Source organism: Anthonomus grandis, chromosome 2, assembly GCF_022605725.1.
Source record: "Anthonomus grandis grandis chromosome 2, icAntGran1.3, whole genome shotgun sequence".
NCBI classification, from domain to species: domain Eukaryota; kingdom Metazoa; phylum Arthropoda; class Insecta; order Coleoptera; family Curculionidae; genus Anthonomus; species Anthonomus grandis.
The window spans coordinates 28,176,554-28,199,850 of NC_065547.1; the positions used below are offsets into that span (position 1 = coordinate 28,176,554).

At 33.5% G+C, this 23,297-nt stretch overlaps 1 protein-coding gene across 1 annotated transcript in view; it reads right to left on the minus strand.

The window, feature by feature from the left end:
- The window catches only part of LOC126750508 (heparan sulfate 2-O-sulfotransferase pipe), a 62,163-nt gene extending 39,311 nt beyond the window's left edge, over window positions 1–22,852 (minus strand). The window contains exon 1 of the mRNA XM_050460145.1: window positions 22,631–22,852. Within this exon, the coding sequence (XP_050316102.1) occupies window positions 22,631–22,674 (44 nt within the window). The 5' untranslated portion in view covers window positions 22,675–22,852. The remainder of the gene's footprint in view (window positions 1–22,630) is intronic.
- Between the last annotated feature and the right edge of the window lie 445 nt (window positions 22,853–23,297).

Sequence of the window (23,297 nt, forward strand, 5' to 3'; positions counted from 1 at the left end):
AGAAAATTTGTGCGAATTTAAAATAACTTTATACAATTTGGTTCACAACTTAAAAATGAGTTTACCCAAACCTATAACGTCTGATGACGACAACATCGTGAATGTTTTAGCCTACTTTCACGCATATCCACAAGCTTCCATCCGGTGCAGCAGATGATTTTTTGGACCTAACTTATTACTCTGCGCAAAAAAATTCTGGACGACAATAATATGCATTCCTTTAAATTTTCAAAAGTACATCAGCTGAAACTGCATGATAAAGTCGAAATTATACCCATTTGTAATGACGTTATTTTTGTTTATCTTTGTTTAGCATATTCCAAACAGCGGCGACAACAAACTTTTGAAAAAAATTGGTGTCTGATGATTATTCATCTTTTATATACTAGGTTATGTGAAATATCCGTCACTGTCAATCAAAAATATTGGTTTGTCAACTTGTTCTTGAAAGTTATTTCGAAAAGTGTTAGATAATGCCTAAAAAAGATATAATAGGTATAATGAACAATCGCAGCTGATGATTTTAAATATATTGGCTTTTTTTCAACTGGAAAAGGAACAAGTTCGAAACGGAATTGCACTTCAAATTGAGAATATGATACAGCGAGCCGCAGATGCAACAAAATTGAGCATAACAACGATTGCAAATATAAAGAAGAATGGGATCAAATCAGATCTAATCCTGATCTGTAGCCCGTATATCTTCCAAGCAAAAGACAGCAAAAACCAAAATTACAACATATTTGAAACATAGAATTCGGGACATAATTTATTCTATGTACGCCAGAAAAGAATATGTAATATTGGCAACAATAAGAGAAAAGTTCAGGGAAGAAATTGAACATTTTGAGTTTTCCATTGACTCCTTAAGAAGATGGATCAATAGTATAGGCTTCAAGTGGAAAAAATCAAATAACAGAAAATATTTGATGGACTTGCCAAATATTATTCATAAAAGAATCAATTTTTTAAGAGAGTATATCAAAAATAGAAATGTAGGTCCGGAAGGTTTTACTCCAGTTTTCATTGACAAGATAGTGTCTGAATTTTTCGTGAATTTTTAGCAAGGGATCATTTCGTAGTAGCTGGCAAGATGACACCAAGCACACGGATTCAAGGAAAAACAGTGAAGGTAAAAATTATCTGGTTACCTTTTTAGATTTTTTTTGAATAAAAGCTATTGCCCTTGTAAGGGCCCTCTAACTTCTAATTTCATCTGTTTCATAGTTTCATATAATTTCTCTCTAAGACAATATGAGGGAATTTAACTCCATACACTACTCGTATGTGCTTGGAACATTACTTATTAATTATATTAAATTTATGTTCTGGAAGAATGATTTCTAAAAGATGAGAATTAAATTATCTTTTATTTTTAAGGTCATCGTTATATCGTGGTCCACGCCGGAACCAAAGATGGCTTCATCAAGGGTGCAAATTTAATATTCAAGAGTGGATTAAAGACGGGAGATTATCATGACAATATGAACAGGAAAAACTTCGAAAACTGGTTTACAACTCAGCTGGTTCCAAATCTTCCCCAAAGTCATTTATAATCATGGACAATGCAAGTTACCATTCTGGTTTATTAGAAGAAATCCCGAGAAAATCTTGGACAAAGCAGAGACTGACCGAATGGTTGAAGAAAAAGAATATTGGCTTTCCAGAAAAAGTCATGAAAAATAAAATATGGAGTATTGCACGCAGAAACTGCCCTAGTGAGAACAAGTACTTCCTTGATGAATATATTAAACCATTAGGACACAAAATTTTGCGACTGCCACCGTATCATTGCCAGTTTAATGCAAAGAAATGGTATGGTCGGAATGTAAACGAAAATATGATCAATATATTTCCAATTTTAAGGGGTCACCTTCAGAAGTTTTGACTACATGGGAAAGGGTAATAAACGAAATTTCTATAGATCATTGGAAAAAATATGTTTTTCATACAGAAAAGGTTATTGAAAAGGCTTGGGAGGTAATGCAAGTGTGTGATGCCTATGACATTCTGCCACTTGTAATTACGACTGACAAAGACGACGATGACGAAGACAATATCTCTGATTTTAGTTCTGACTCTGACAATACTGACGAGATTGATTAAGCTTTTTTTGTTCTAGCAAATTTTTTTTTATGATCGTAGTATTCAATCATATCGTTGCAATTTCATTAACTTGGTAATGCAATATAGCGTGTTTTTTTTGAGTTTGTATGTTTTATTTTTTCGAATGGTATTTTCATTTTAATGTGTTAACATATTCCTTCAAGCATCATTTTTTTTCATGAACAAGTAAATTAAATTGTCAGTATTTAAATTTTTCCTAGTGAGTTAAATTAATTTTATACCATTATTCACAATTTTTGTAAGCTCGGTTTTGTTACGTCTACTGCTCGTGCCGAATTCTACTTTTCAAATATGTTGTAGATTTGGTTTTTGTGGTCTTTTGCTTGGAAAATATATGAGCAGCGTAATCCTGATCTAATTTTATCCCATTCTTCTTTATATTTGCGATCGTTGTTCTGCTCAATTTTGTTGCATCTGCGGCTCGCTCTATCGCATTCTCAATTTGAAGTGCAATTCCGTTTCGGACTTGTTGTTTATGTCCCAATATTTATGAATAATTATAATAATATTTTTTAATTGTTAAGTTTGTTAATAATACAATAAATACTACAAGATTTTTTTAAATTTTTTGGGAATGAAAGTATATATACGAATATAGAAATATAATAATATGCTGCTAAAATAAATCATTTGTTAATTTCTGAACGTATAAAAATACATAGCAGACTATTAATTTCTGAAGGCGATGGTAAAGTTTCTAACCTAATATTGATTGGCAAAAATATCTACACCATACGTTTTTTCTCACCTGGATGACGTAACTACAAATGGGTATAATTTCGACTTTAACCAACGTCGCGTTCGATAATGTGAAACCTTTCTGACACGCACTCAAGAGCATCCAAATTTTCTAGAAAATTTTTAATAGAAGAAATCAGCATTTTTGGGCTAATCAAAATCCACATGCGGTTAAGGAAATAGGATTTCAAGAAAAATTTAGTTTTAATGTTTTTTTGTTTACTAAAGGACAATCAAATAGATTTTTTCATTTACGACGGGTCATTAACTCCCATAAATACCTTCAGATTTTACGCTCAGTAGTCGAAGATTTTCTGGAAAATTTAACGCTTCAAGATTATCGCACTTGCTGATTCTAATTGGATGGGGCATCCGCTCATTGCACTGAGGAGGTGACACGTGAGTTATTTGAGTAATTCGATGACCGCTGGTTTAGGCGTTTGGGACCATGGGATTGCCCTGCGAGATCACCTGATCTTACACCACTTGATTTTTACTTTTGGGGTAATTTGAAGCAAATGGTATATAAGACACGGGTAAACAGGAACTACGTCCACGAATTATTAATTGCATTGGTCAACAAGATCCTTCTGAAATACGAGCAGGAACAACACATGCTATACAACGCAGGATTTTGAAGTGGTTAGAAGTCAATGGCAATCATTTTGAAAATTTATTGTAAATTACTTATAATTTTAGGATAACTAATTAAGTCACTTAAGTAATAAAACAAATTGTATAAAGTTATTTTGTATTCGCATAAATTTTCTTTTATCCATTTTTGGTAACTTAGGGTACATTTCGTTGAACTTTCTGCATGTTCTTGCTACAATTTTGTCACATTGCCCAAGAATAAAAAATAGATTTATCAAAACTTCATTTGAATTTCCTTGCATTTTAATGAATTTTTAGGTCACTATTTAAAAAAAACACCCAAGCGTATTTACTATTAATCAACTAAATGTAACTGTCAAACATCAATAACATAGCATTGATGCATGATGACCTTTCTTGGCCACCTAAAGCAAATATGTCAAAATATTCCGATTTTTACAGAAAATTGCTTTCCTTTCAGAAACCGAACAACTTCAAATTCGAATGTCAATTTCCTTTTAGAATATGTTATAATATACAGGATGTTCCATTTAAAAAAATGTTTTTTCACACTAGATACAAAAATTTTTCACAATTTTTGTATCTAGCGGTAAAATCACTAATTTTGACCAGCCCTGTATAATGACAAATTTTTATAGTGAGGACTAATGTACAATACTTGCGTAAATTACGCTCATAATTTCAATTTTCTGCGCGTTCCAGTGCCGTAGTAATAAAAATTTATTTGGAGCTATGTTTTGGTCAAAAAATATAGAAAATAATTAATTTCTCGAAAAAATATACTCGAATAAAAGATAGGTATAGGAACACCTTTTATAAAAATAATCATAAAGTGATAGCGGATCAGAAAATAAAATAATATACAGGGTATTCCATTTAAAATAACAAAATTGCTCCTACTTTTTGGTATAAGCGGCAACGCTGTATCGCTAAAAATATTTTTAATCGTTAGATCACCAGCTAAAATCCAGGATGCCAAGTTTTCAAAAAAAAAAAATTCTCCTTTAACGCCTAAGGTACCATCAACCATCAATCGCCCTGTATAGTAGTATATACTTTAAATATTGTAAAGGCTTTAAGATGTTGTCAATATATTAATTTGATCATTTATATGCCGGCGTTTTCTGTACTACATGTCATTTAAAACTGGTTTTTATAAGGGGTCAGCAAAAAGGAGTAATAATGAATTAGATTTTGCAATAAACTGATATCTTTAGGCATCCATTGGTGCTCTTTTCTAAGAAGGGCAGTGCTAATCTGGTTTCCAAGTCCATCGTAATGATTATAATATTATGTATCTTCAACCAACCAGTCTACCACAAACCAATACACAGGGGACAATACCTACACTACAATTTTAATTATCCTGCTTCAACAAAGATGGGAATAGTTAAAACCCTATATATGAGAGCAGCCACAATGTACAATAACAATATTGACCTCAGCAGGAAAATAGAAAAGATCAACAGTATCGTTACGGTATCCAAACAAAGGCAACTATTAGGAAAGTATCAGAAATAATAAGAGCCATAGCAACTAGGAAATCCTATAGGTTTAACGATCGGTACATCAAGGAAACTTCGCAGAAAATTCGGAGGGTTGGGTTGGGTTGGGAGGGTTGTCGGAAAATTTAATATCAAAATTCATTCATTTGGTTCGAAGATAACATACGGTTAGTGTCGAAGACCAAGCCAGAATGGTGTTTACTAGACACCAAGACCTGTGGATACGTAATCCTCCATGAATGTGAAAAGTAACACATAGGCGAAACAAACCAACCATTGGAAATCAGGACAACAAAACATTGAAAGTGGACCTGAACAGGAGGGTTTCACATTAGGAATAGCCAACATAATGTGTTTGTTGTAATGGACACAACATTCATTGGAAGAAAAAATTCCTGGAAGTAACTTACTCAAAATTAGGAAATCTTTAGCAAGGCAAGTGTTGATATTCTCAGCAGCTGGAGAGCCCTACTGTCGGTAACTTGCAAGATCTAATGCGCTTCACTCATGATCAGACGTCGCACAAACCTCTATGCATATGAGGTCTGGCTATTAAATAACGAGACTGGTTACGAAAAAGGGTTTTATTATAAAAATTATTATACATTTTAATGCTCCCCTTCAATATACTCCCCTTCCCTCGCCACACATCTTTCCATACGTTTTTTCCATTGATCGAAGCAGTTGCTGGAATTCTTCTTTGCTGAGGGCCTTTAGGAGCTCTGCCGTTTTTTGCTTTACCGCTTCCATCGGGTCCCTTTCAAAGCAGATTTTATCTTCGGAAACACAAAATAGTCGCACGAGGCCAAATCTGGCGAATATGGCACGTGTTCGAGTACTGGAGTGGGCTTACCAGCCAAATACTGCTTCACAGATAACGAGCTATTACTATATACTAATAGTGCGTTCTCCTGGTGCAAAATCCACGAGTTGTTTATCCACAACTCGGGTCGTTTCTTACGAACTCGTTCTCGCAGTGTTGCTAAAACTGACAAATAGTAAGTCTGGTTGACAGTCTGACCCTCTGGAACCCATTCAGTCACCACGATACCGTTATTGTCGAAAAAAACGATCAACATTGCCTTGAATTTTGATTTCGACATCCTTGCTTTTTTTATTCTGGGCGATTCAGGTGTCTTCCAATGCATCGATTGCCGCTTGGTTTCAACATCGTATTGAAAAATTTACGTTTCGTCGCAAGTATTAATGTTTTTCATCAGTCCGGGATCTTCTAACCTTTCAAGGAAATCTGAGCAGACCTGTTGACGCAAGAGCTTTTGGTCAGGAGTCAGGTCAATGTGTAATTCCCCGTGTAAAATTTTTCTAACCGTTTCTTTATCGGCGTTTACAGCCTCGGCAATCATCCGAGTACTCATTCGACGATCTGCACGCACAATTTGGTTGATTTTGGTCACTGTTTCCGGAGTTGAAACAGTGACAGGTCGACCTGAACGCCGGTCATCTTCAGTGCTTTCTCGGCCCTCACTAAAGCGCTTACACCATTCAAAAACACGCGCACGAAAGAGAGAATTTTCCCCATAGGCCTCTTGCAACAATTTATAGCACTCAGTCGGAGTTTTTTTCAATTTAACGAGAAATTTAAGATTGATGCATTGCTCTTGTTTTTCGTCACACGTTGTTTTTCGATGTGTTTGTTTTCGTCACGAGAAAAAAACACGTTCGTTTCAAACCGCTACTGCACGAATACTATAATAGTAACGAAAACGTGTTTTGGTACGTGCATAGACAAGATATCTAGATACCCCACAGATGTAAATAGCTCCGCATGTAAATAGCTCGTGCGGAGCTATTTACATCTGTGTAGATATCCAACGCACTACTCGTTTTTTTCCCCACCCGTCTAGGGGGCCCTCTAGGCACGCAGTCTCGTTATTTAATAGCCAGACTTCGTACATCCAGTTCATAAGCCTGTAAAATAGCTATTGTATAGTTCATACTTGATGTTGAGATATTTTCCATTGTGCTAAATTTACATAAAAGATAATGAAAGTTCTAGAATTAGATTTTAATAATCAATAATATAATTTAATAATTTTTACTATTATTTGAACATAAACTTAAGTTATTCTATTCTATTATTAAAATAAAGTCTTTTTTATATAATAATAAGAAAAGTAAAATGTAGATATTATCTCGTTTGTCGTGGATGAAAATGCATATATAATTATTATTTTCACATTAAATTATTATTGATCATAAATATTATTTGATTAACAAGAAATATAATCGACTGGAAATTGCAATATCTTGAACAATTCACACTTTAAAAAATTAGTAAAGAAAGTCAACAGTGAAAGGCCCTCATTATATGTGTTTGTTTAGCTATTAGTGGTGTATTATTTATTTAAGACCGCGTTTTTTGTTATGCAAATGGGCACTCGGATATATATATTTTAATATCGTTTTAGCATTAAATTTCACTTCACTTAGATTTTACGAGTGGCGCCTCAAAGAAATGCTCCCTAATTTTGCCGATTTTGTGATGATTAAAAACATCAAAAAAAGGATGGAATTATCTCTTAGGTTCTTATATATCTATTTATCATTTTTTAAAACCATCATTTTACTTAAATGTTTTGTAATAACTAAAATAGAGACGCGGATATTGGTCAAAAAATGGAGGTTAAAAAATGAGGGAATACGTATTTTCCAGTTTCTTTCGAATGAGTCTTCTCGAGCAGTGGGAATTGTGCAGGACTCATGTACGCTGATAAATGTACCGCTGAACATTGAATTACGAAAAAACGTATTTTCTGTTTTTTAAAACAACAAATAATATCAAATGCATGCATGATGGCAAATGTTTCTTGGCATCACTATCGATTAAACTTTGTGTTCGGATCAACATATTCAAAATGTTCAAAGCTTAAGAACTTCTGTGCTTTCTTAGAGAGAGACGCATAAGAGATGTTGTGACAAATAATAAAATACTGTGAGCTGATCTTATTTCCACATCTCTAGTCAATAATAAACTATACAGTGTGATGTTTTGAGGCTCAAGTGATTATGCATCAGACATATTTTTTTTACAAAAATGCATTATTAGGTGATTACTTTATCTACACGCTTCCTGTAAATCCCATTTCAAATCCTTGAGAATATTAAACTGTGTATATGTTTCACTGGTCATGTTTGTGAAAAGGAATACTGTATATTTACCCGAAATGTGCAATTATACAAATTTATTTTATCCACGAGTCACGGTGTACCAAGCGAGCGTTTTAGGAGCTTTCACTGATGAAGGACCTCACAATGTTCCTTGTTTGGAAAATTATATTGTGTATATAGCCTTTGCATTTGCAGGTAAGTATTCTGAGGTATTTTTAGAAGAATCTTTCAAGTTTTTGGGGAACGCCAACGCTCTTCAATTTTCCATACCTATTTGCTGATATTTTCTATATCCGTACTCGCAATAGTTTTTCGTTGTAACATCTTGGTCTTTTATGGTCATTAGGGCTCCTTCAGTTTCTGGATTTAGTTACCCCTGTGTCAGGCATCTGAGTAAAGCTTGCAATTATCTAGATGCATTATGCGAACATCTACAAATATCTACCATGCAGTTCTTTAGATCTAGAGTTATCGAATGCCTCAGTTCTATTTTTTAGGTTAAGTGGTATTAATTTAGCGTGTATAATTTAACAGAAAAAAATAAAGTGAAATTAAATTGCATTTTTTATTATAAACCAAAAAAAGTGAAATTCGTTTAGTAACCAAAACTATTTTGCATTATACCTATTTATACTAATCACTAAAAATAATTAATATTTTTAATTTGGATTCTTTCAATCGCCAAATTGTCACACGGAACGGCAACGCTGTAAATTTCGTCCGAAATACTTATTCTCTCGTCAAAGGTATTTGGCAACTGCGCTAGTTGTTTATGTTTGGATTGTGCATTTGTCGAATATATATATATTTGTGTTCTGTATCGAATAGTATCAGCGTTGATTGAGAATATGTTCAAACCCAAATCAACGGTATTAGTATTAAAACGATATTTTGAGTGCTTTCAGTACTTTTTTTCAATTAATAATAAAATTGAAAAACTTCCTTTTTGCTGAAAAATGATAAAGAAGTCTAAAGTCGGTCACATACATAGGGAAAAAGGAAATTCAAATCGTTCCTTTCACAGGCGAGTTAGGTGTTATTCTTTTAGATTATAATATTAAAAGACAACATATTTGTGACGTATCTATTGAGTTGTGGACAACAAAAGTTAGATTATTCTCTTAATTTTTCTTTAGAAAAAATTAATAAAAATATTAAGGTATATTGTTATACTCTGGCAAATTTTTCGCTTATTAACACGGCAAAAATAATGTGTGTGAAGCTAGTGTCTGGTTGATATCCGGCAATAAAATCGTGAACGCAGCATACGCCTATTTATAGTCCGCGCCCGCTGTTATTTAATCTTATTTACTCGTTATGTTAAAAAATATAAACAGATAAATCTATAACCCCGTATGCACCCGTATATACTTAATCTGGATTTACTCTCAAAGGATATGCATAAAACTTATTTTTTGGAGTTATAGCCGTTTTTATCTTTTAAAATCAATCAATTCAGTAATTTTTTACCCAAAAACATTCGTTTGCAGAGGTTTCCACCATCCCAAATCGGTTTAGATATTATATATTATATAAAAAAGTTAAGAATTACAGCCTTTTTCATTTCTTTAACATTTGACTTTTTAATTAATTTTCACAGAAAAACCTTAGTTTGTAGTAGTGTGTAACCACTAAATATAAATAGGTTGCTGGCCAACGACATGTGCTGCGTTCTCGATTTAGTTGCTCATGGATATCGATCGGACGTTAGCAGATGCAAAAATATCTAGAAAAAAAATCACAAGTGGCAACATTGAGGTAAACACATGATGTATTCTACGTTGCCAAGTTAGGGGAAGGTGTCCTAAAATGACATACTTTTTATTTAAATCTTGTTTATGCAAAAACCATTTAAGATAATTAACTCAAAATAATACACCACGTTGCTTTAAATAAACTTTATTGACAAACATAAATATTTCAACTCTATTTAAAACTTGTAAGAAAATGCATTTTAAAAAACGTTACACTATGTCGTTTTACAAACATGTATATTGTAAAATAACACAGTCGTGGGGTATAAAATGACATATACTTAAAACAAGTGATAACACAAATAGAACTTATAAAATATAGTTAAAGAAAGTAAGCTAATTAGGAATTAGTCTTGGCAAATCTCGCAAATAAACTTTTTGACTTTTGGAGAAACTCCAGCACATTCGCAATGTGCCCAATTGTGACACTTCATACAACTAATCCAAGACTCCCAGGATCGAAAATTTTTGAATAGATCGTTGCAATACAGGCATGCCACTTCATTCTCATAATCCTCGGCTGCAAAAGGATCTTCTTCACTTTCGCTTCGTGCAACAAAACTTGTCTTACCTGAAAGGTTCTTTTTAAATTAAATCTTTTCTTCCTTTAGCTTTAACTCTTCTAAATTGGAAGTAGTTGTTAAGACTCCGGTTATAGTTTGTCTGGTCTTCCTTTTTTTGGTTCTTCTTGCTACAGGCACTGGCGAAATTTCCTGTAGAAAAAACCTTTTCCTTAATGGTTGATTTTGTTTTATATTGCTTTCTGTCTGATCACCTCTCGGTTCATTTTCTTTATCGACACTTTTGCCTTGTTTTTGTCGCATTGCTTCTTCAAGTGCAAATTCCTGGTTATAAAATGTCTTTAGTGGACCATAGAAGGGTAATAGATGGGTACAGTGGGCGGGAAAGCATAAAGGGATTATTCCATTTCTTCCGGCAAACGTCAAGGCATTTAATGATTTGTGGCTAGTGTGCCCATCCAGAAGTAATAAAAATTTTGAGTCGGGAGAAGCTTTAACAAAAGTCTGAAAATGCTTTAACCACAAAGCAAAGGAATCAGATGTCATCCATCCAGTCTCGTTAAATAATCCCAAAGAACCTGGAGGTAAAGCATCTAAAAGTTTCTCCTTTCTATTTTTCCTAGGGAAAATCAAAGCAGGTGGCACAAAATTACCTACACTATTCATGCAGCAAACACATGTTACATGCTGACCTCTTTCAGCACTGGTTAATGATCCTACTTGTTTTCTTCCAGTTTTGGTAAAAATTTTTGAAGGCCTTTGCACTGTGGACAAACCACTTTCGTCCATATTGTAAATCCGATGCACATCAATTTTTTCTTTTTTTAGGGTATTTTCCAACGTATTAAAAAAATTTTGCACTTGTGGCCTATTAAATGCCATGGCTATAGCCGCAGACACAGCTTCAGGCTGCCTTAGAGATATTTTAGGATGTCGCATACGAAATCCTCTCAGCCACTCTCGTCCAGCGCTACGATCTTTAAATCTATTTGGAATGCCATTTTTAGTGGCAAACTCATACGCAAGTTTCTTTATATCTGTTGTTGTTATCCCGAACAATCTAGACTCAAGTAATAGTATATGCTCAACTAACTCTCTTTCTTCGTCTTCATTAAATGTGGTTGGAAACGGACCCAAAACTTTTTGACAGCCCTTAGCTCTTTTGTTTGTATCATTTGCTCTTCGCCTTAATTTTTCGATGCTTCGATGCTTCATTTCAATTCAGGGTGGCTGAAAACCCCATTTGGCCACTTTTTACAGCGTTAATTGCACTTAGCATTGCTTGTTCATCCCACGATTGTCTAGTTAAAGTTCTTTCACGTTTTCCCACCATAATGTAGCTAAAAATAAACAAAAAATACAATATTCCTTAAATTTAAATGAATTTGATGTTTGTTTGTAAAATGACATAGTATGCCATTTTACCTTCATGCCTATCTGTGTCGTATTACCCGCAGTAACAGATAGTCCTTTGTTAATGCAGAATAATCTTATTTCATATTAAACGACATTTCCGCGCACGTGAATGTGAAGTATACACTTCCATTTAAATACTAACCCTGGTTTTACTTTAAAATCAGCACAATTTCGTAATAAAAACAGCACATGCAAAATTTCTACACCGCTAAAAATAATTTTTTGAGGTTATCTTCTACATATCATAAACGTAAAACAAATAGAGTGCCCACATGATATCTGGTCTTGGTTTGTGACATGCAAGCAAACTATTGACTAGATGGCGCCAGCAGTTGGAGAATAAATACCGCTATGTCATTTTACATGCTATGTCATTTTAGGAGACCTTCCCCTACTCTTTTTTTTAATTAACTTTTTTGTTAAGAATATTTTATATTCTGAAAAGTTTGTTGATTAGTCTCAAAGTGTATATTATTAGTAAGCAAATAAAGAACAATTTTAAAGACTACATTTTTTAGCTATTAGAAAATATAACAAATATTTAGTGGATTAAGAAAAATACCTATAGGTATAAGGTATTGTATGAAAAAATTGGAAAATCGATTTGACATCATTATCTGACCGAGATGGTGAACTCAAACTCCTCGCTTATAGTTTGCAGCTAGGCTTATTCTAGGCATTCAATGTTTTAAGGTCTGTATTTTATGAAAATTGCATTTTTTTACGTAGGTAGTTTATCGGATTATATACAAGAACCATCATTTTAATAAAATTATTTGTCATGTCTCAGACAGAGCGGCCGACATAGTTAAAAAACAACTAGGAAGGATTTTTCAGTTTTTTTTTGGATATATGTCTCATTTTCCTATGACTGTTCCTATAATATTGATATTTAATATTATATATACAGGGTGTCCGGAAAGTCAACGATAATACTGAAGGGGCTGATGGAGCAACTCATAAGCACCCAGAAAAACATAAAATGACCTTAGTAAAAAATCGATGGTTTTCGAGATATTGGCACTTTAGTGGAAGTCACCAAAATCCTACTCTTGGATCAGATTTTCGATTGTCACGCCTTAAAAATAGATATTTTTTAGAATCTCTTTTTAGCTATGCAATATTGAATAGCCATTTTACTGATCAAAGACAAACTTTAAACTAAACGGCCAAAAAATTTAATAAGAAATCTATTCTAAAATAAAGTATTACTTATTTTTATTTTTTAAACTTTGAATTTGACCGCTCATACTGGACCGAAAAATTGTACGGCAACCCGCCTAATACCTTAAAAAGTGTTCTCATTTAATTTAATTTTAAAATTACCCAATATGTTTTAAAAAAAGCTTTACTGTTATTGTGATAAAGTGAAAGATAAACCTAATCTACCTTATGAAAAAAATAAAACAAATTTATAATTATGTTATGTTCAAAAAATATTTTTATTTAACTTAAATAAAAATTTTTGTCTACTAATAATACTTAATAACTGTCTACCACCAACGCGAATGCAGGCGTGGCATCTTTTAATACATGACCTATTGATCCATCTTGCATTCCTGGCAGCGTTAAGATCTTGGGCTGCATCATTTATTCGCTGCCGTAATTCAGCAATATTAATTATTGGTCTTGCATAAACCTTTTCTTTTATGCAACCCCAGTAAAAAAAATCGAGGAGGTTTAGGTCTGGAGACCTGGGAGGCCATAAAATTGGACCAAGTCGGCCGATCCATCTGTTGGGGTATGTTTGGTTTAAATACCGACGAACTTCATGGGCATAATGTGCCGGGGAACCATCATTTTGGAACCACATTATTCGGCGACTGGTAGATTGTTTCGACAAAAATCTAAATAAGCCTGCCATTTTCTGGTAATTCGAATGGGCCAATTACACGTCCGTTCAAGATACCGGTCTACAAGTTTACTTTAAATTGGTACTGTGACCTTTCTTCTCGAATAGAGTGGGGATTTTCCAACGCATAAGTGTGCAAATTGTGCATGTTCATAAAGCCGACTACAGTATATTATTTAAAAAATTCGGATCCTCTTGATTTTTTGCAACATTCTGCGGCAAAATTGTAGGCGTGGTTCGTAGTCTCGAGGCAGTAGGTTTTGCACTCGTTGAACATGATAAGGGTGATATTGAAATCGCCTAGTGATGTCGTTAACTACCGATTTCGGTATCCCTGTTCTTCTTTCGATTGCTTGTGCCGAAGTAGTCGGACCATTTTTAATTTCTTCTAAAACTTGATCAACATAATCAATACGAGGTCTTCCCTCTCGAACAGGAGCATGAGGCATTCTGCCTTCGGAATATGAGCGGTGAACATTAATAAATACACGATAGTCAGGATATCGGGCCAAATTCGGATATCTTTCTTGATAAAGATTAGATGCTGCTAGAGCATTTCCTCTGCATTCACCATAAATGAAATGCATGTTTGCATATTCTTGGGCGGTATACGGCAAGGGCATAATAAATGATTAACCAATAAAACAAACAGCTCAAAGAACACAGTCCACAGGAAAATGAACTCAAAAACAAATCCAAAACAGAAACGTTAGGATACAAGCAAAAAAGTAGTTAGTTCACGGAATACTGTAAACAAACTAAACTCCAAAAATGTTTGTTGTTGATTGCTATGGTGACAAGAATTACCCTCGCTCTTGATTTTTTTAATTTTTAAGTTAATTAAAAACATTTTAAACATAACTTAAAAATTTGTTTAATTTTTTCACAATGATGTCATAAGGTAATTTAAGGTTATTTTTTACTATAACACAATAATAGTAAACTGTTAAAAAAACATTTAGGTAATTTTAAAAAGTAGATCAAATGAGCAAAGTTTTTAAGGTATTAGCCAGGTTGCCGTACAATTTTTTTGGTCCAGTATGAGCGGTCAAATTCAAAGTTTAAAAAATAAAAATAAGTAATACTTTATTTTAGAATAGATTTCTTATTAAATTTTTTTGCCGTTTAGTTTAATGTTTGTCTTTGATCAGTAAAATGGCTATTCAGTGTTGCATAGCTAAAAAGAAATTCTAAAAAATATCTATTTTTAAGGCGTGAAAATCGAAAATCTGATCCAAGAGTAGGATTGTGGTGACTTCCACTAAAGTGCCAATATCTCAAAAACCATCGATTTTTTACGAAGGTTATTTTATGTTTTTCTGGGTGCTTATGAGTTGCTCCATCAGCCCCTTCAGTATTATCGTTGACTTTTCGGACACCCTGTATATTGAATTATAAATATACTTATGCGTATGGTGTATAGTCATCTAATATCTCTATCTCTTAAAGTTTAATTTATCTTTTTTTCGCTATGTTATATTGCATATTGATATATACTCCCTGCTTATATATACAGGGTGTTCATTTGAAAACTTCCCACCACAGATTTATCGAAAACCACTGTTTAAAAAAAAACGCCGATATACGTCAAAAGGTTTGTCAAGGGGGACAACTTTCTAACCTAAAATTACTTCACCCCCTTTCACCCTCTGCCCCCCTGGGTCATCCCCTTAAAAATTTTAAATGGCAAGGGGTATCGAGTAAAAGCTTGTTTAAAAGGTCTTTCAAAGTCTTTTATTTTGACGTTTGATTTTTTTACATCGGTCGATTCTTAGGTCGAGGTCTTTGTTTATCTTAATTTGTTCAGATAGAAAACAAAAACATGAAAATATCAGTTTTTATTTTAATAAGTGATAGATATAAGATAAATAAAGATTTTTTTAATTTTCTCGAAAACGAATCGACCGATTAAAAAAATCAAACGTCAAAATAAAAGACTTCGAAAGACCTTTTAAAGAAGCTATTACTAAATACCCCTGGCCATTTAAAATTTTTAAGGGGATGACTCTGGGGGGCAGAGTGTGAAGTAATTTTAGGTTGTTGTAGTTGTCCCTCTTGACAAACCTTTTGACGTGCCATTTTTTTTAACAGCCGTTTTCGACAAATCCGTGGTGGGAAGTTTTCAAATGAACACCCTGTATGTATTTCACTTGCCACTATACATCAGAAATTCTAAAAAGTTTTTAATGTTATGCTTCAGTTCCCTGTAATCTTCTTAAACCACTTTCACGAATTCTTGACATCAACACCAACTGCAACAGTTTAGTTTTAACAGTTGCAATAACCTGAAAATGTTTGCAATAAATTTTTACGATTTGCGAACAACTCCTTTGTTTTAAATACACAATGCAATACCTTTAAAGAGGCGAAGAAAGTACCTATTAACTTGGCAATGTGAATAAATGGGTTCAATCTGTAAAATTCAACTATTGGTAATTTCTTTTCCGCTGGTCGTGATAACGCATACCGGCATGAGATACCGGTGACATAAAAACACTTTTAACTGTATATACACATATACATGTAAACGAAAATTAGGTCTGATGCTTTCTCTCTTGTACTTTGCTTTTATTTTTTCTCTAAATGCGGAAATTTATGCAGATACATCAATGGATACTCAATTTTAGGTAATAAGGTCAGTTAACTAACAATGAAGTCGTTGTTGGTATTTGGTTAAGTATATATTACTAAGCTAGAGAGGAAAAGAAACGAATGCTTATGCTTTTTAATTTATTAATTTAGTTTAAACAATTAGGGTGAACAATGACAGTCGACAGCAAACTGAACTAAATACACCATATGTTTAGACAATAATTTTTATGAAATTAAAAGTTTCAAAGAAATTCATCTGCTATTATGAAGGCAGTCCATACCACAGAAGAAGGTGTAAAGAAAATTCAAAAATGCCCTCAACAAAATTTTAAGTCTATGGAGAATTACATTGGCTTAAAAAAAGACTACATTGGCCAGCAAGAAATTGAGAGAAGAAAATAAAAAAAGATGAATGAATTTCTGTAAAAGCATTACTCCGGACTATACTAATACAATTTATTTAACTGTCAAATAATTCACAAAGATATGTAAGGAGTTCCAATGTGATAGAAAATCCCTACTTTACCTGAGTTCCATGATGGAAAAACCTGTATGCCAATCCTTAGAGTTCTCTTGCACCACAGGCAAAACTTTGGAATTTATTTCCGTCAAATTAGGACATTGCAGCGGACTTCATTTACAAAGTCATATTCCAAGCTACAAAAGCTACCATGAGATATAATGAAAATGAGAAATTCTGCAAGGAACGTTTAAAAACCGCGTAAAAGGGAACTTCCTGGCGCAGAACTAATACTTTAATTTAGTACCTACTTCTAGATATCAGTTCAGCATACGATTATTTCCTTTTGCCAACTTTTTACAATGCAGATTACAAGTCAATGTTGACATTATACAAGGTTATATTTTTAAAGCCTTTAAGAAACTAAACCAAATACAGTATAAGATTCTTAGAGTGACTTTATGGATGATCAGCTCTACTCCAACAAACATACTGCACAAAACAAATTTATATTCAAGTCTTTGGCATTCTATAATTGGACAATGAAAGCCGGATGGTTCATTTCCATATGATGAAGGCGAAAAATACAAACAAGAAAAAGCTTCTCGTCGGCTCTCGTTCCCCTTTTGGTTGGAACTTATCTTTAAGTCTATGGTAATGGGATCTAACCTTATTCCTAATGTCTTATCCTCGAAATTCTTTTATTCAATTCTTATCGCATTACTATTCTTTGATGTGTCTCTATACTACACCAAGTTTTCAAGAGTTCCTCAGCTTTTTCACATTTTGTTGGAAAATTATCTCTAAATTATGACATCTGAGAGATGCGACCTAATTTTTAATGTTTTAGCTCACAATTCTTCAAAATCCTTTAAAGAATTTCTTGTGCAGCTGCTTATAATCTACTATTTATTGGAAAGATATCATCAAAAGCTCAATAAGTCTAAGAGTCATGTGATCCGACCTCATTTCTAATGATTTTATCTTTACGATTCTTCACAAGTCTTTGATGCATCTTTATAACAGATCAAGTTTTGATGAGCTGCTCTCGTCAAGAATTCCTTTGAAAAATTACTTGTTCATTCACTAGTCATTGATATGTTAATAATTCACATCAGATTTCCACGAACTAATCAGCTGCTTACGATCCATTTTTGTTTGGAAAAATATGTTCAACGGCCTCGTAGAGCCGTCAAAAGTTCTAAGACTCTAAGAGTCATATCATCCAACCTCATTTCTGATCCATCCTTAGAATTTTTCACAAGTCTTTGATTCATTTCTATATTAGATCAAGCTTTCATAAGCTGTTGTCGTTCATATAAGTAATGTGATCACTTCTGAAATTTTATCCTTGCAGTTCTTCAAAATTATTTGAATTCCTGCCAAAGTAAAATAGTTGTTAGTGTTAAAGGACAAGAGTAATATACAGGGTGATTCATTAAGAATGGGCAATCTCTGAACTGGAGATACTACACATCAAAATATGGCGATTGAGTTTAACATGTCTTATACAAATAATAATAATAATAATAATAAACAAAATTTATTACTTTTCATATGAAAGTAATAAATGTAGCAGGTTTACGGGTTTACGGTATTTAAGGGTGGAATTTTAATTTGAAATTTCTTAAAAATTTTGTGATTTTAAGCAGTATCGTCTTGAAAATTGGCGACTTTATGTGTTTTGACATGAAAATTACGAATTTTGTGGTAAATTTAGTATTATTTATACAGGGTGTTAGTTACACCCAGTTACTTAGGTAAATTACAACATATCTTTTTTGCCTAATCAGTTATGGCTAAAACGACTAGAAAATCTAAAAGGCAGTTCAATTTTATTTATAATATTAGCAGCTTCTTGAATTTTCTTCGTAATTCTTCGATGGAATTAATTGTAAACCATGTCCTTTATGTGTGACCATATTGAGAAGTCTACAGGGTTTAAGTCTGGACTTTCAAGTGTGGCCAAACAAATTCACTGCCATGCCTAATCCACCGGTGAGGAAAATGTTCATTCAGGTATCGCCGTACTGGCAGAGAAAAATGTGGCGGCCCCGTCTTGCATAAACCACAAGTTCCGCCTTATGGCTAGAGGTACATCTTCTAGTAGTAGGTTAAACTGTTATTCAAGGAAGTTTAAATAGAGGAACCGGTTCAGATTGGGAGGAAGTTCAAAAGGACTACAAAACCAGATATCACACCACACCAAATATTTACCTTGAATTCATGCTGAAAATGTTCCTTTAAAGCATGTAGATTTTTGGAGTCCCACAAATGATTGTTTTTCCAATTAAAAACACCTTGTCTAGTAAACGTCGCCTTACCGGTAAAAAAAGGTCATTAAGAAATTCCTGGTTTTCGGATTGTTTATCTAGTATAAATTGAGCAAACTGTTGGCGAACTGGTAAATCTTGAGGTAGCAAATTTTGGACAGAAGTATAGTGATATGGACGGAGATTCTCTTTCTTTAAAATTCTCCAGATAGACGATTGGCTTATTCCTGTTGCCGTACTTAACCGACGAGTACTGAGATCTGGATTTTCCGAAATACGAGCTAAAACCTCTTCTTCATCATCGACGTTGATATTTTTTGGAGCACCATTTAAGGTTTTAGGACGAAAACACCCTTTTTTGCCTAGGCGAGTATAAATACATCTGAACCGTTTGTCATTGGGTTGTCTTCGATTTGGGTATAATTCTAAAAATTCCTTCTGGCAGTCCACTATAATTTGACTGAGCAAAAACGCAATTCATATCACGCATTTCACTGTTGCAATATTCATTATGTCGTGGCATTTAGAATTTTTACTACAAATAATACACTCTTACTTAGTGACAGTAAACCTGTCATATAATCTCTTAACACGAAAAACATATAAGTGCTGACACAAGCCTATTTGAAAAAAAGTCATCATAGGCCTAGGATTCTTTACGCTGAATGTTTAAAATGCAAATAACTTAAAAACTGATTGAAGTATCTTTTAGATTTTTTAATCGTTTTAGCCATAACTGATTAGGCAAAAAAAAATATGTTGTAATTTACCTAAGTACAGGGTGATGCCCTGTATAAATAATGCTAAATTCACTACAAAATTCGTAATTTTCATATCAAAACACATAAAGTCGCCAATTTTCAAGACCATACTGCTTAAAATCACAAAATTATTAAGAAATTTCAAATTAAAATTCCAACTTTAAATACCCTGTATCTCGTAAACCTGCAACATTTGTATAAGACATGTTAAGCTCAATCGCCATATTTTGGTGTGTAGTATCTCCAGTTCAAAGATTGCCCATTCTTAATGAATCACCCTGTATATTTCTGCCCATTACAAACAAAGGTCATAAAAAATTATTTAATTCAAATGGATTTAAATCACTATTAAAATAATTGACAGTTATTAAAACTATGTAACTGTAAATAAATAAAAGCAGATGCTAATAACTTCAACTGCAGGCCATCAAACCGCAATTTCTTGAATAATTTTTGAATTACACAACTTAAATAATGGTAATTTATAGTACCGCCACGATGAACCAGTTTTTAAGTACGCTAAACTGTACATTAGCTAACTCCAGTTATAGCGGTACTCATTGTAATTTTGCGGTTAACTAGTGAAAAAAATTATGCAGCAGCTTAAAACTGACAAGACAAAAGAGTGGGCGTTTTATCAATGTCACTTTTGTATGCAAATGTACAGGACGTTCATATGTTTAAACAACATTTTTTAAATGTTATCCGGCTCAAAAGAACAAAATGGGGCTTGATGCATGACCTCTAATTATATTGGCTTTTGTGATTAAACAACTAATTTTTCGCTTGTTATAACGCTTGAGCTGGTACAGACAAAACATCTATGTGCCATTGACCTAGAGATCGGTAATACCGTTACTATTCATTTGACATTTATATGAAATCTGTTTGTAAAATCAAATGACACTGTCAGGTCTGAACAGTATGCTACTGCAATATTATAAGCTACAAAGTAAAATTGCATTTGACTTGAAGGAAATGAAGAGGCAGACAGGTTAGTAAAGTCATGATATGGGCACGAATAACCTCATTGATACAAAACTAACTAAGGCTTATGACATGACAAAGCTCCCAATATCTTTCAGTGCAAAGGAAAAATCGAAACTATAATGGGATAAAATACCATACGAAGGTCTTCATTGTAAATTGACCTATGACACTATGAATAGGCTGTGGTAAAGTGGCAACACCTTTAACTTCTAATAGGAATGTCTAGGCATGAGTAAACTAAGATAAAACTGTGGCGCACATCCTACGTAAATATCTAGCATTCTTGGAACTTATTTATTCCAGAAAATATTCAAAGCTCACCCGTTTGATTATCCTTAAAAGGTTGAATCTGCTAAAGTGTTGTGTGCCTTTATTTCTCTGAGTTGCAATAGAGTCAGCTAAAATCGAACTATTCATTTTTAAGATTTCAATCCTCGGCCTTATTTAGGACAGTATTTTTTAAATATTAAGAATGTATTTTCAATTTTAGTTAGTCTTCTCTTTGGTTTGGACTTAGTAATAAGATATACTAAGTAATAAGATAAAGATACTAAGGGACAGATCTAGGGCATTTAACACTGAAAAACTTACACTTGATGCTTCAGGAAAAAACTAGATTGGGTTTAAAGTGAATGGGCGGTAAATAGTTAACCAAAGGTTCAAACAACAACTTGACCACCTTGGAGGATAAAACATTTAAAATGATATTGATTAAATGAATATTTATAATTTATTATTTTTTTATTTATTCCTGACTCCCGAATATTTATTTGAAACACCGTTGGAAGTTTAAGCTTTAACCAGAGAAGAGTGAAATAGCAGCAACAGTTCGTTTCTTGGAATGATAATCTGATATACAGACGGATCAAAAATAAGTGAGTAGGTACTGGAGTAATTGAAGAAAATTCAAGATAATGTTTACTTTTCTTTTTAAATCTCACAAGGGCATTCTTATGAAAAAATGTATGTAATTCTTATTTGCACGAAAATCAAATCATAGGAGAGCAAAGACAAACAAGGAGAGCCTTAATATGTCTATCAGAAAGGTTGCTCTAAGAGCATAGGTTGGAATAAGAAAGCTCAACTAACTGTGAAAATTACTAATTATATTCAATAAACTGTGAAAAACTAATCTGTGAAATTCGGAAATGATAAGAGAAAAAGCAAGACACCTCTTTCAATAGGGGCATACTTTAAATAATACTAGAAGCACAAGCCGTTCAAGCCTATTTCTAGACTCTTTGTTAGACTCTTTAAACTCTTTAAAGTGAAAATTGTAGGAAAAATGTAGAATGACTGTAGTTGCTAATACATTTTGATATTTATATAATTAAGGCTTTTCATCATAAAATGTTTCCCAAAGGAACCTTTCTTCCATATACTTTGTAAAGTGGACTAGCAATATGCTCTCTGCTTATAAAAAAAGATTGGTCACTTTGCAATGTAATGGAAAGAAGGGCTCTTTCTTTTGAACTCTATGAAAAGCTGAGGATGTAGCATCTCTAGTCTCCATAGAAAAATATGAGGGACATTACATTTATTACCAAGGATTGGTAACTGACGTTGAGATTACCTGCATTTGAGCATAAATGAGAAATTAATTTGTCTTGGCGTTGCTAGTTGACCTCATAAAACCCTGCATAAATACGTAGTAGGCACAATTACAACGCTATCTCCACTAACTAGCTGTTGTTGGAACCAACAACCAGCTGTCTTTGGAGTAAACCTTCATCAAAATTAACTAATTGGCTAAATAATGTCATTGGAGAAGAAATTTCTATTTATTGGGATAAATGGAAATTTCTCATATCATTTCAAAACTTAGTAACATTGATTGATCCCTGGCCAAAAAATTCTTTTTTAAAGAATGTTTAGGATTTAAATCACCTCTTCTTACCTCTTAGGTAACGAAAATCTTCGGTATCTATAAAGATGATCCATTATGCTTACTGATTTTTAAAAAGTCACGTGCATCACAAAAGAAAAATTATGGCTTTTAAGTCACGCAATTGCAAAATCGGTAAAAGCCGGGATGACACGCACCAAAAAACGCGCGACTCTCATCCGACGAAAGTCTTCATTGACTGAATGCGTTGGTACTGAAACGATGGTTCTCTCGCTCGACGGTACTTCCTGCCATAATAGCCGGTCTCCTGCTTCCACTATGTGATGGCCTACTCTCGTTGTTGTGTTAGTTTGATTTTTTTCGCGCGATTTGGGCGGCAGAATGATTTGTAATGTGTCTGGTAGTACTAGAGAGAGCGCCGATAATACAGAGATTGGTAACTTTTTCTTTCCGTTTCAGATTGACCAGCTATCTCCAACGATTCAATATCTCTGCTCAGGCGCTCAGATGGTGAATCGTTGATTTCAGAATATTACTTAATAAACCTTAAAGTTTATACAACTTCTCATAAGAAAATATTCAATCTCGTTCAAGGCATCCGTAAGCAGTAGGTTGAACTTGGTAGTAGGAAAGAATACCAAGAACCAGTAGAATAGACTTCAGCTCTGCTATTGACCATCCTCAAACCCTCGAATTAAGCAATTTTCATGTCCCAGGC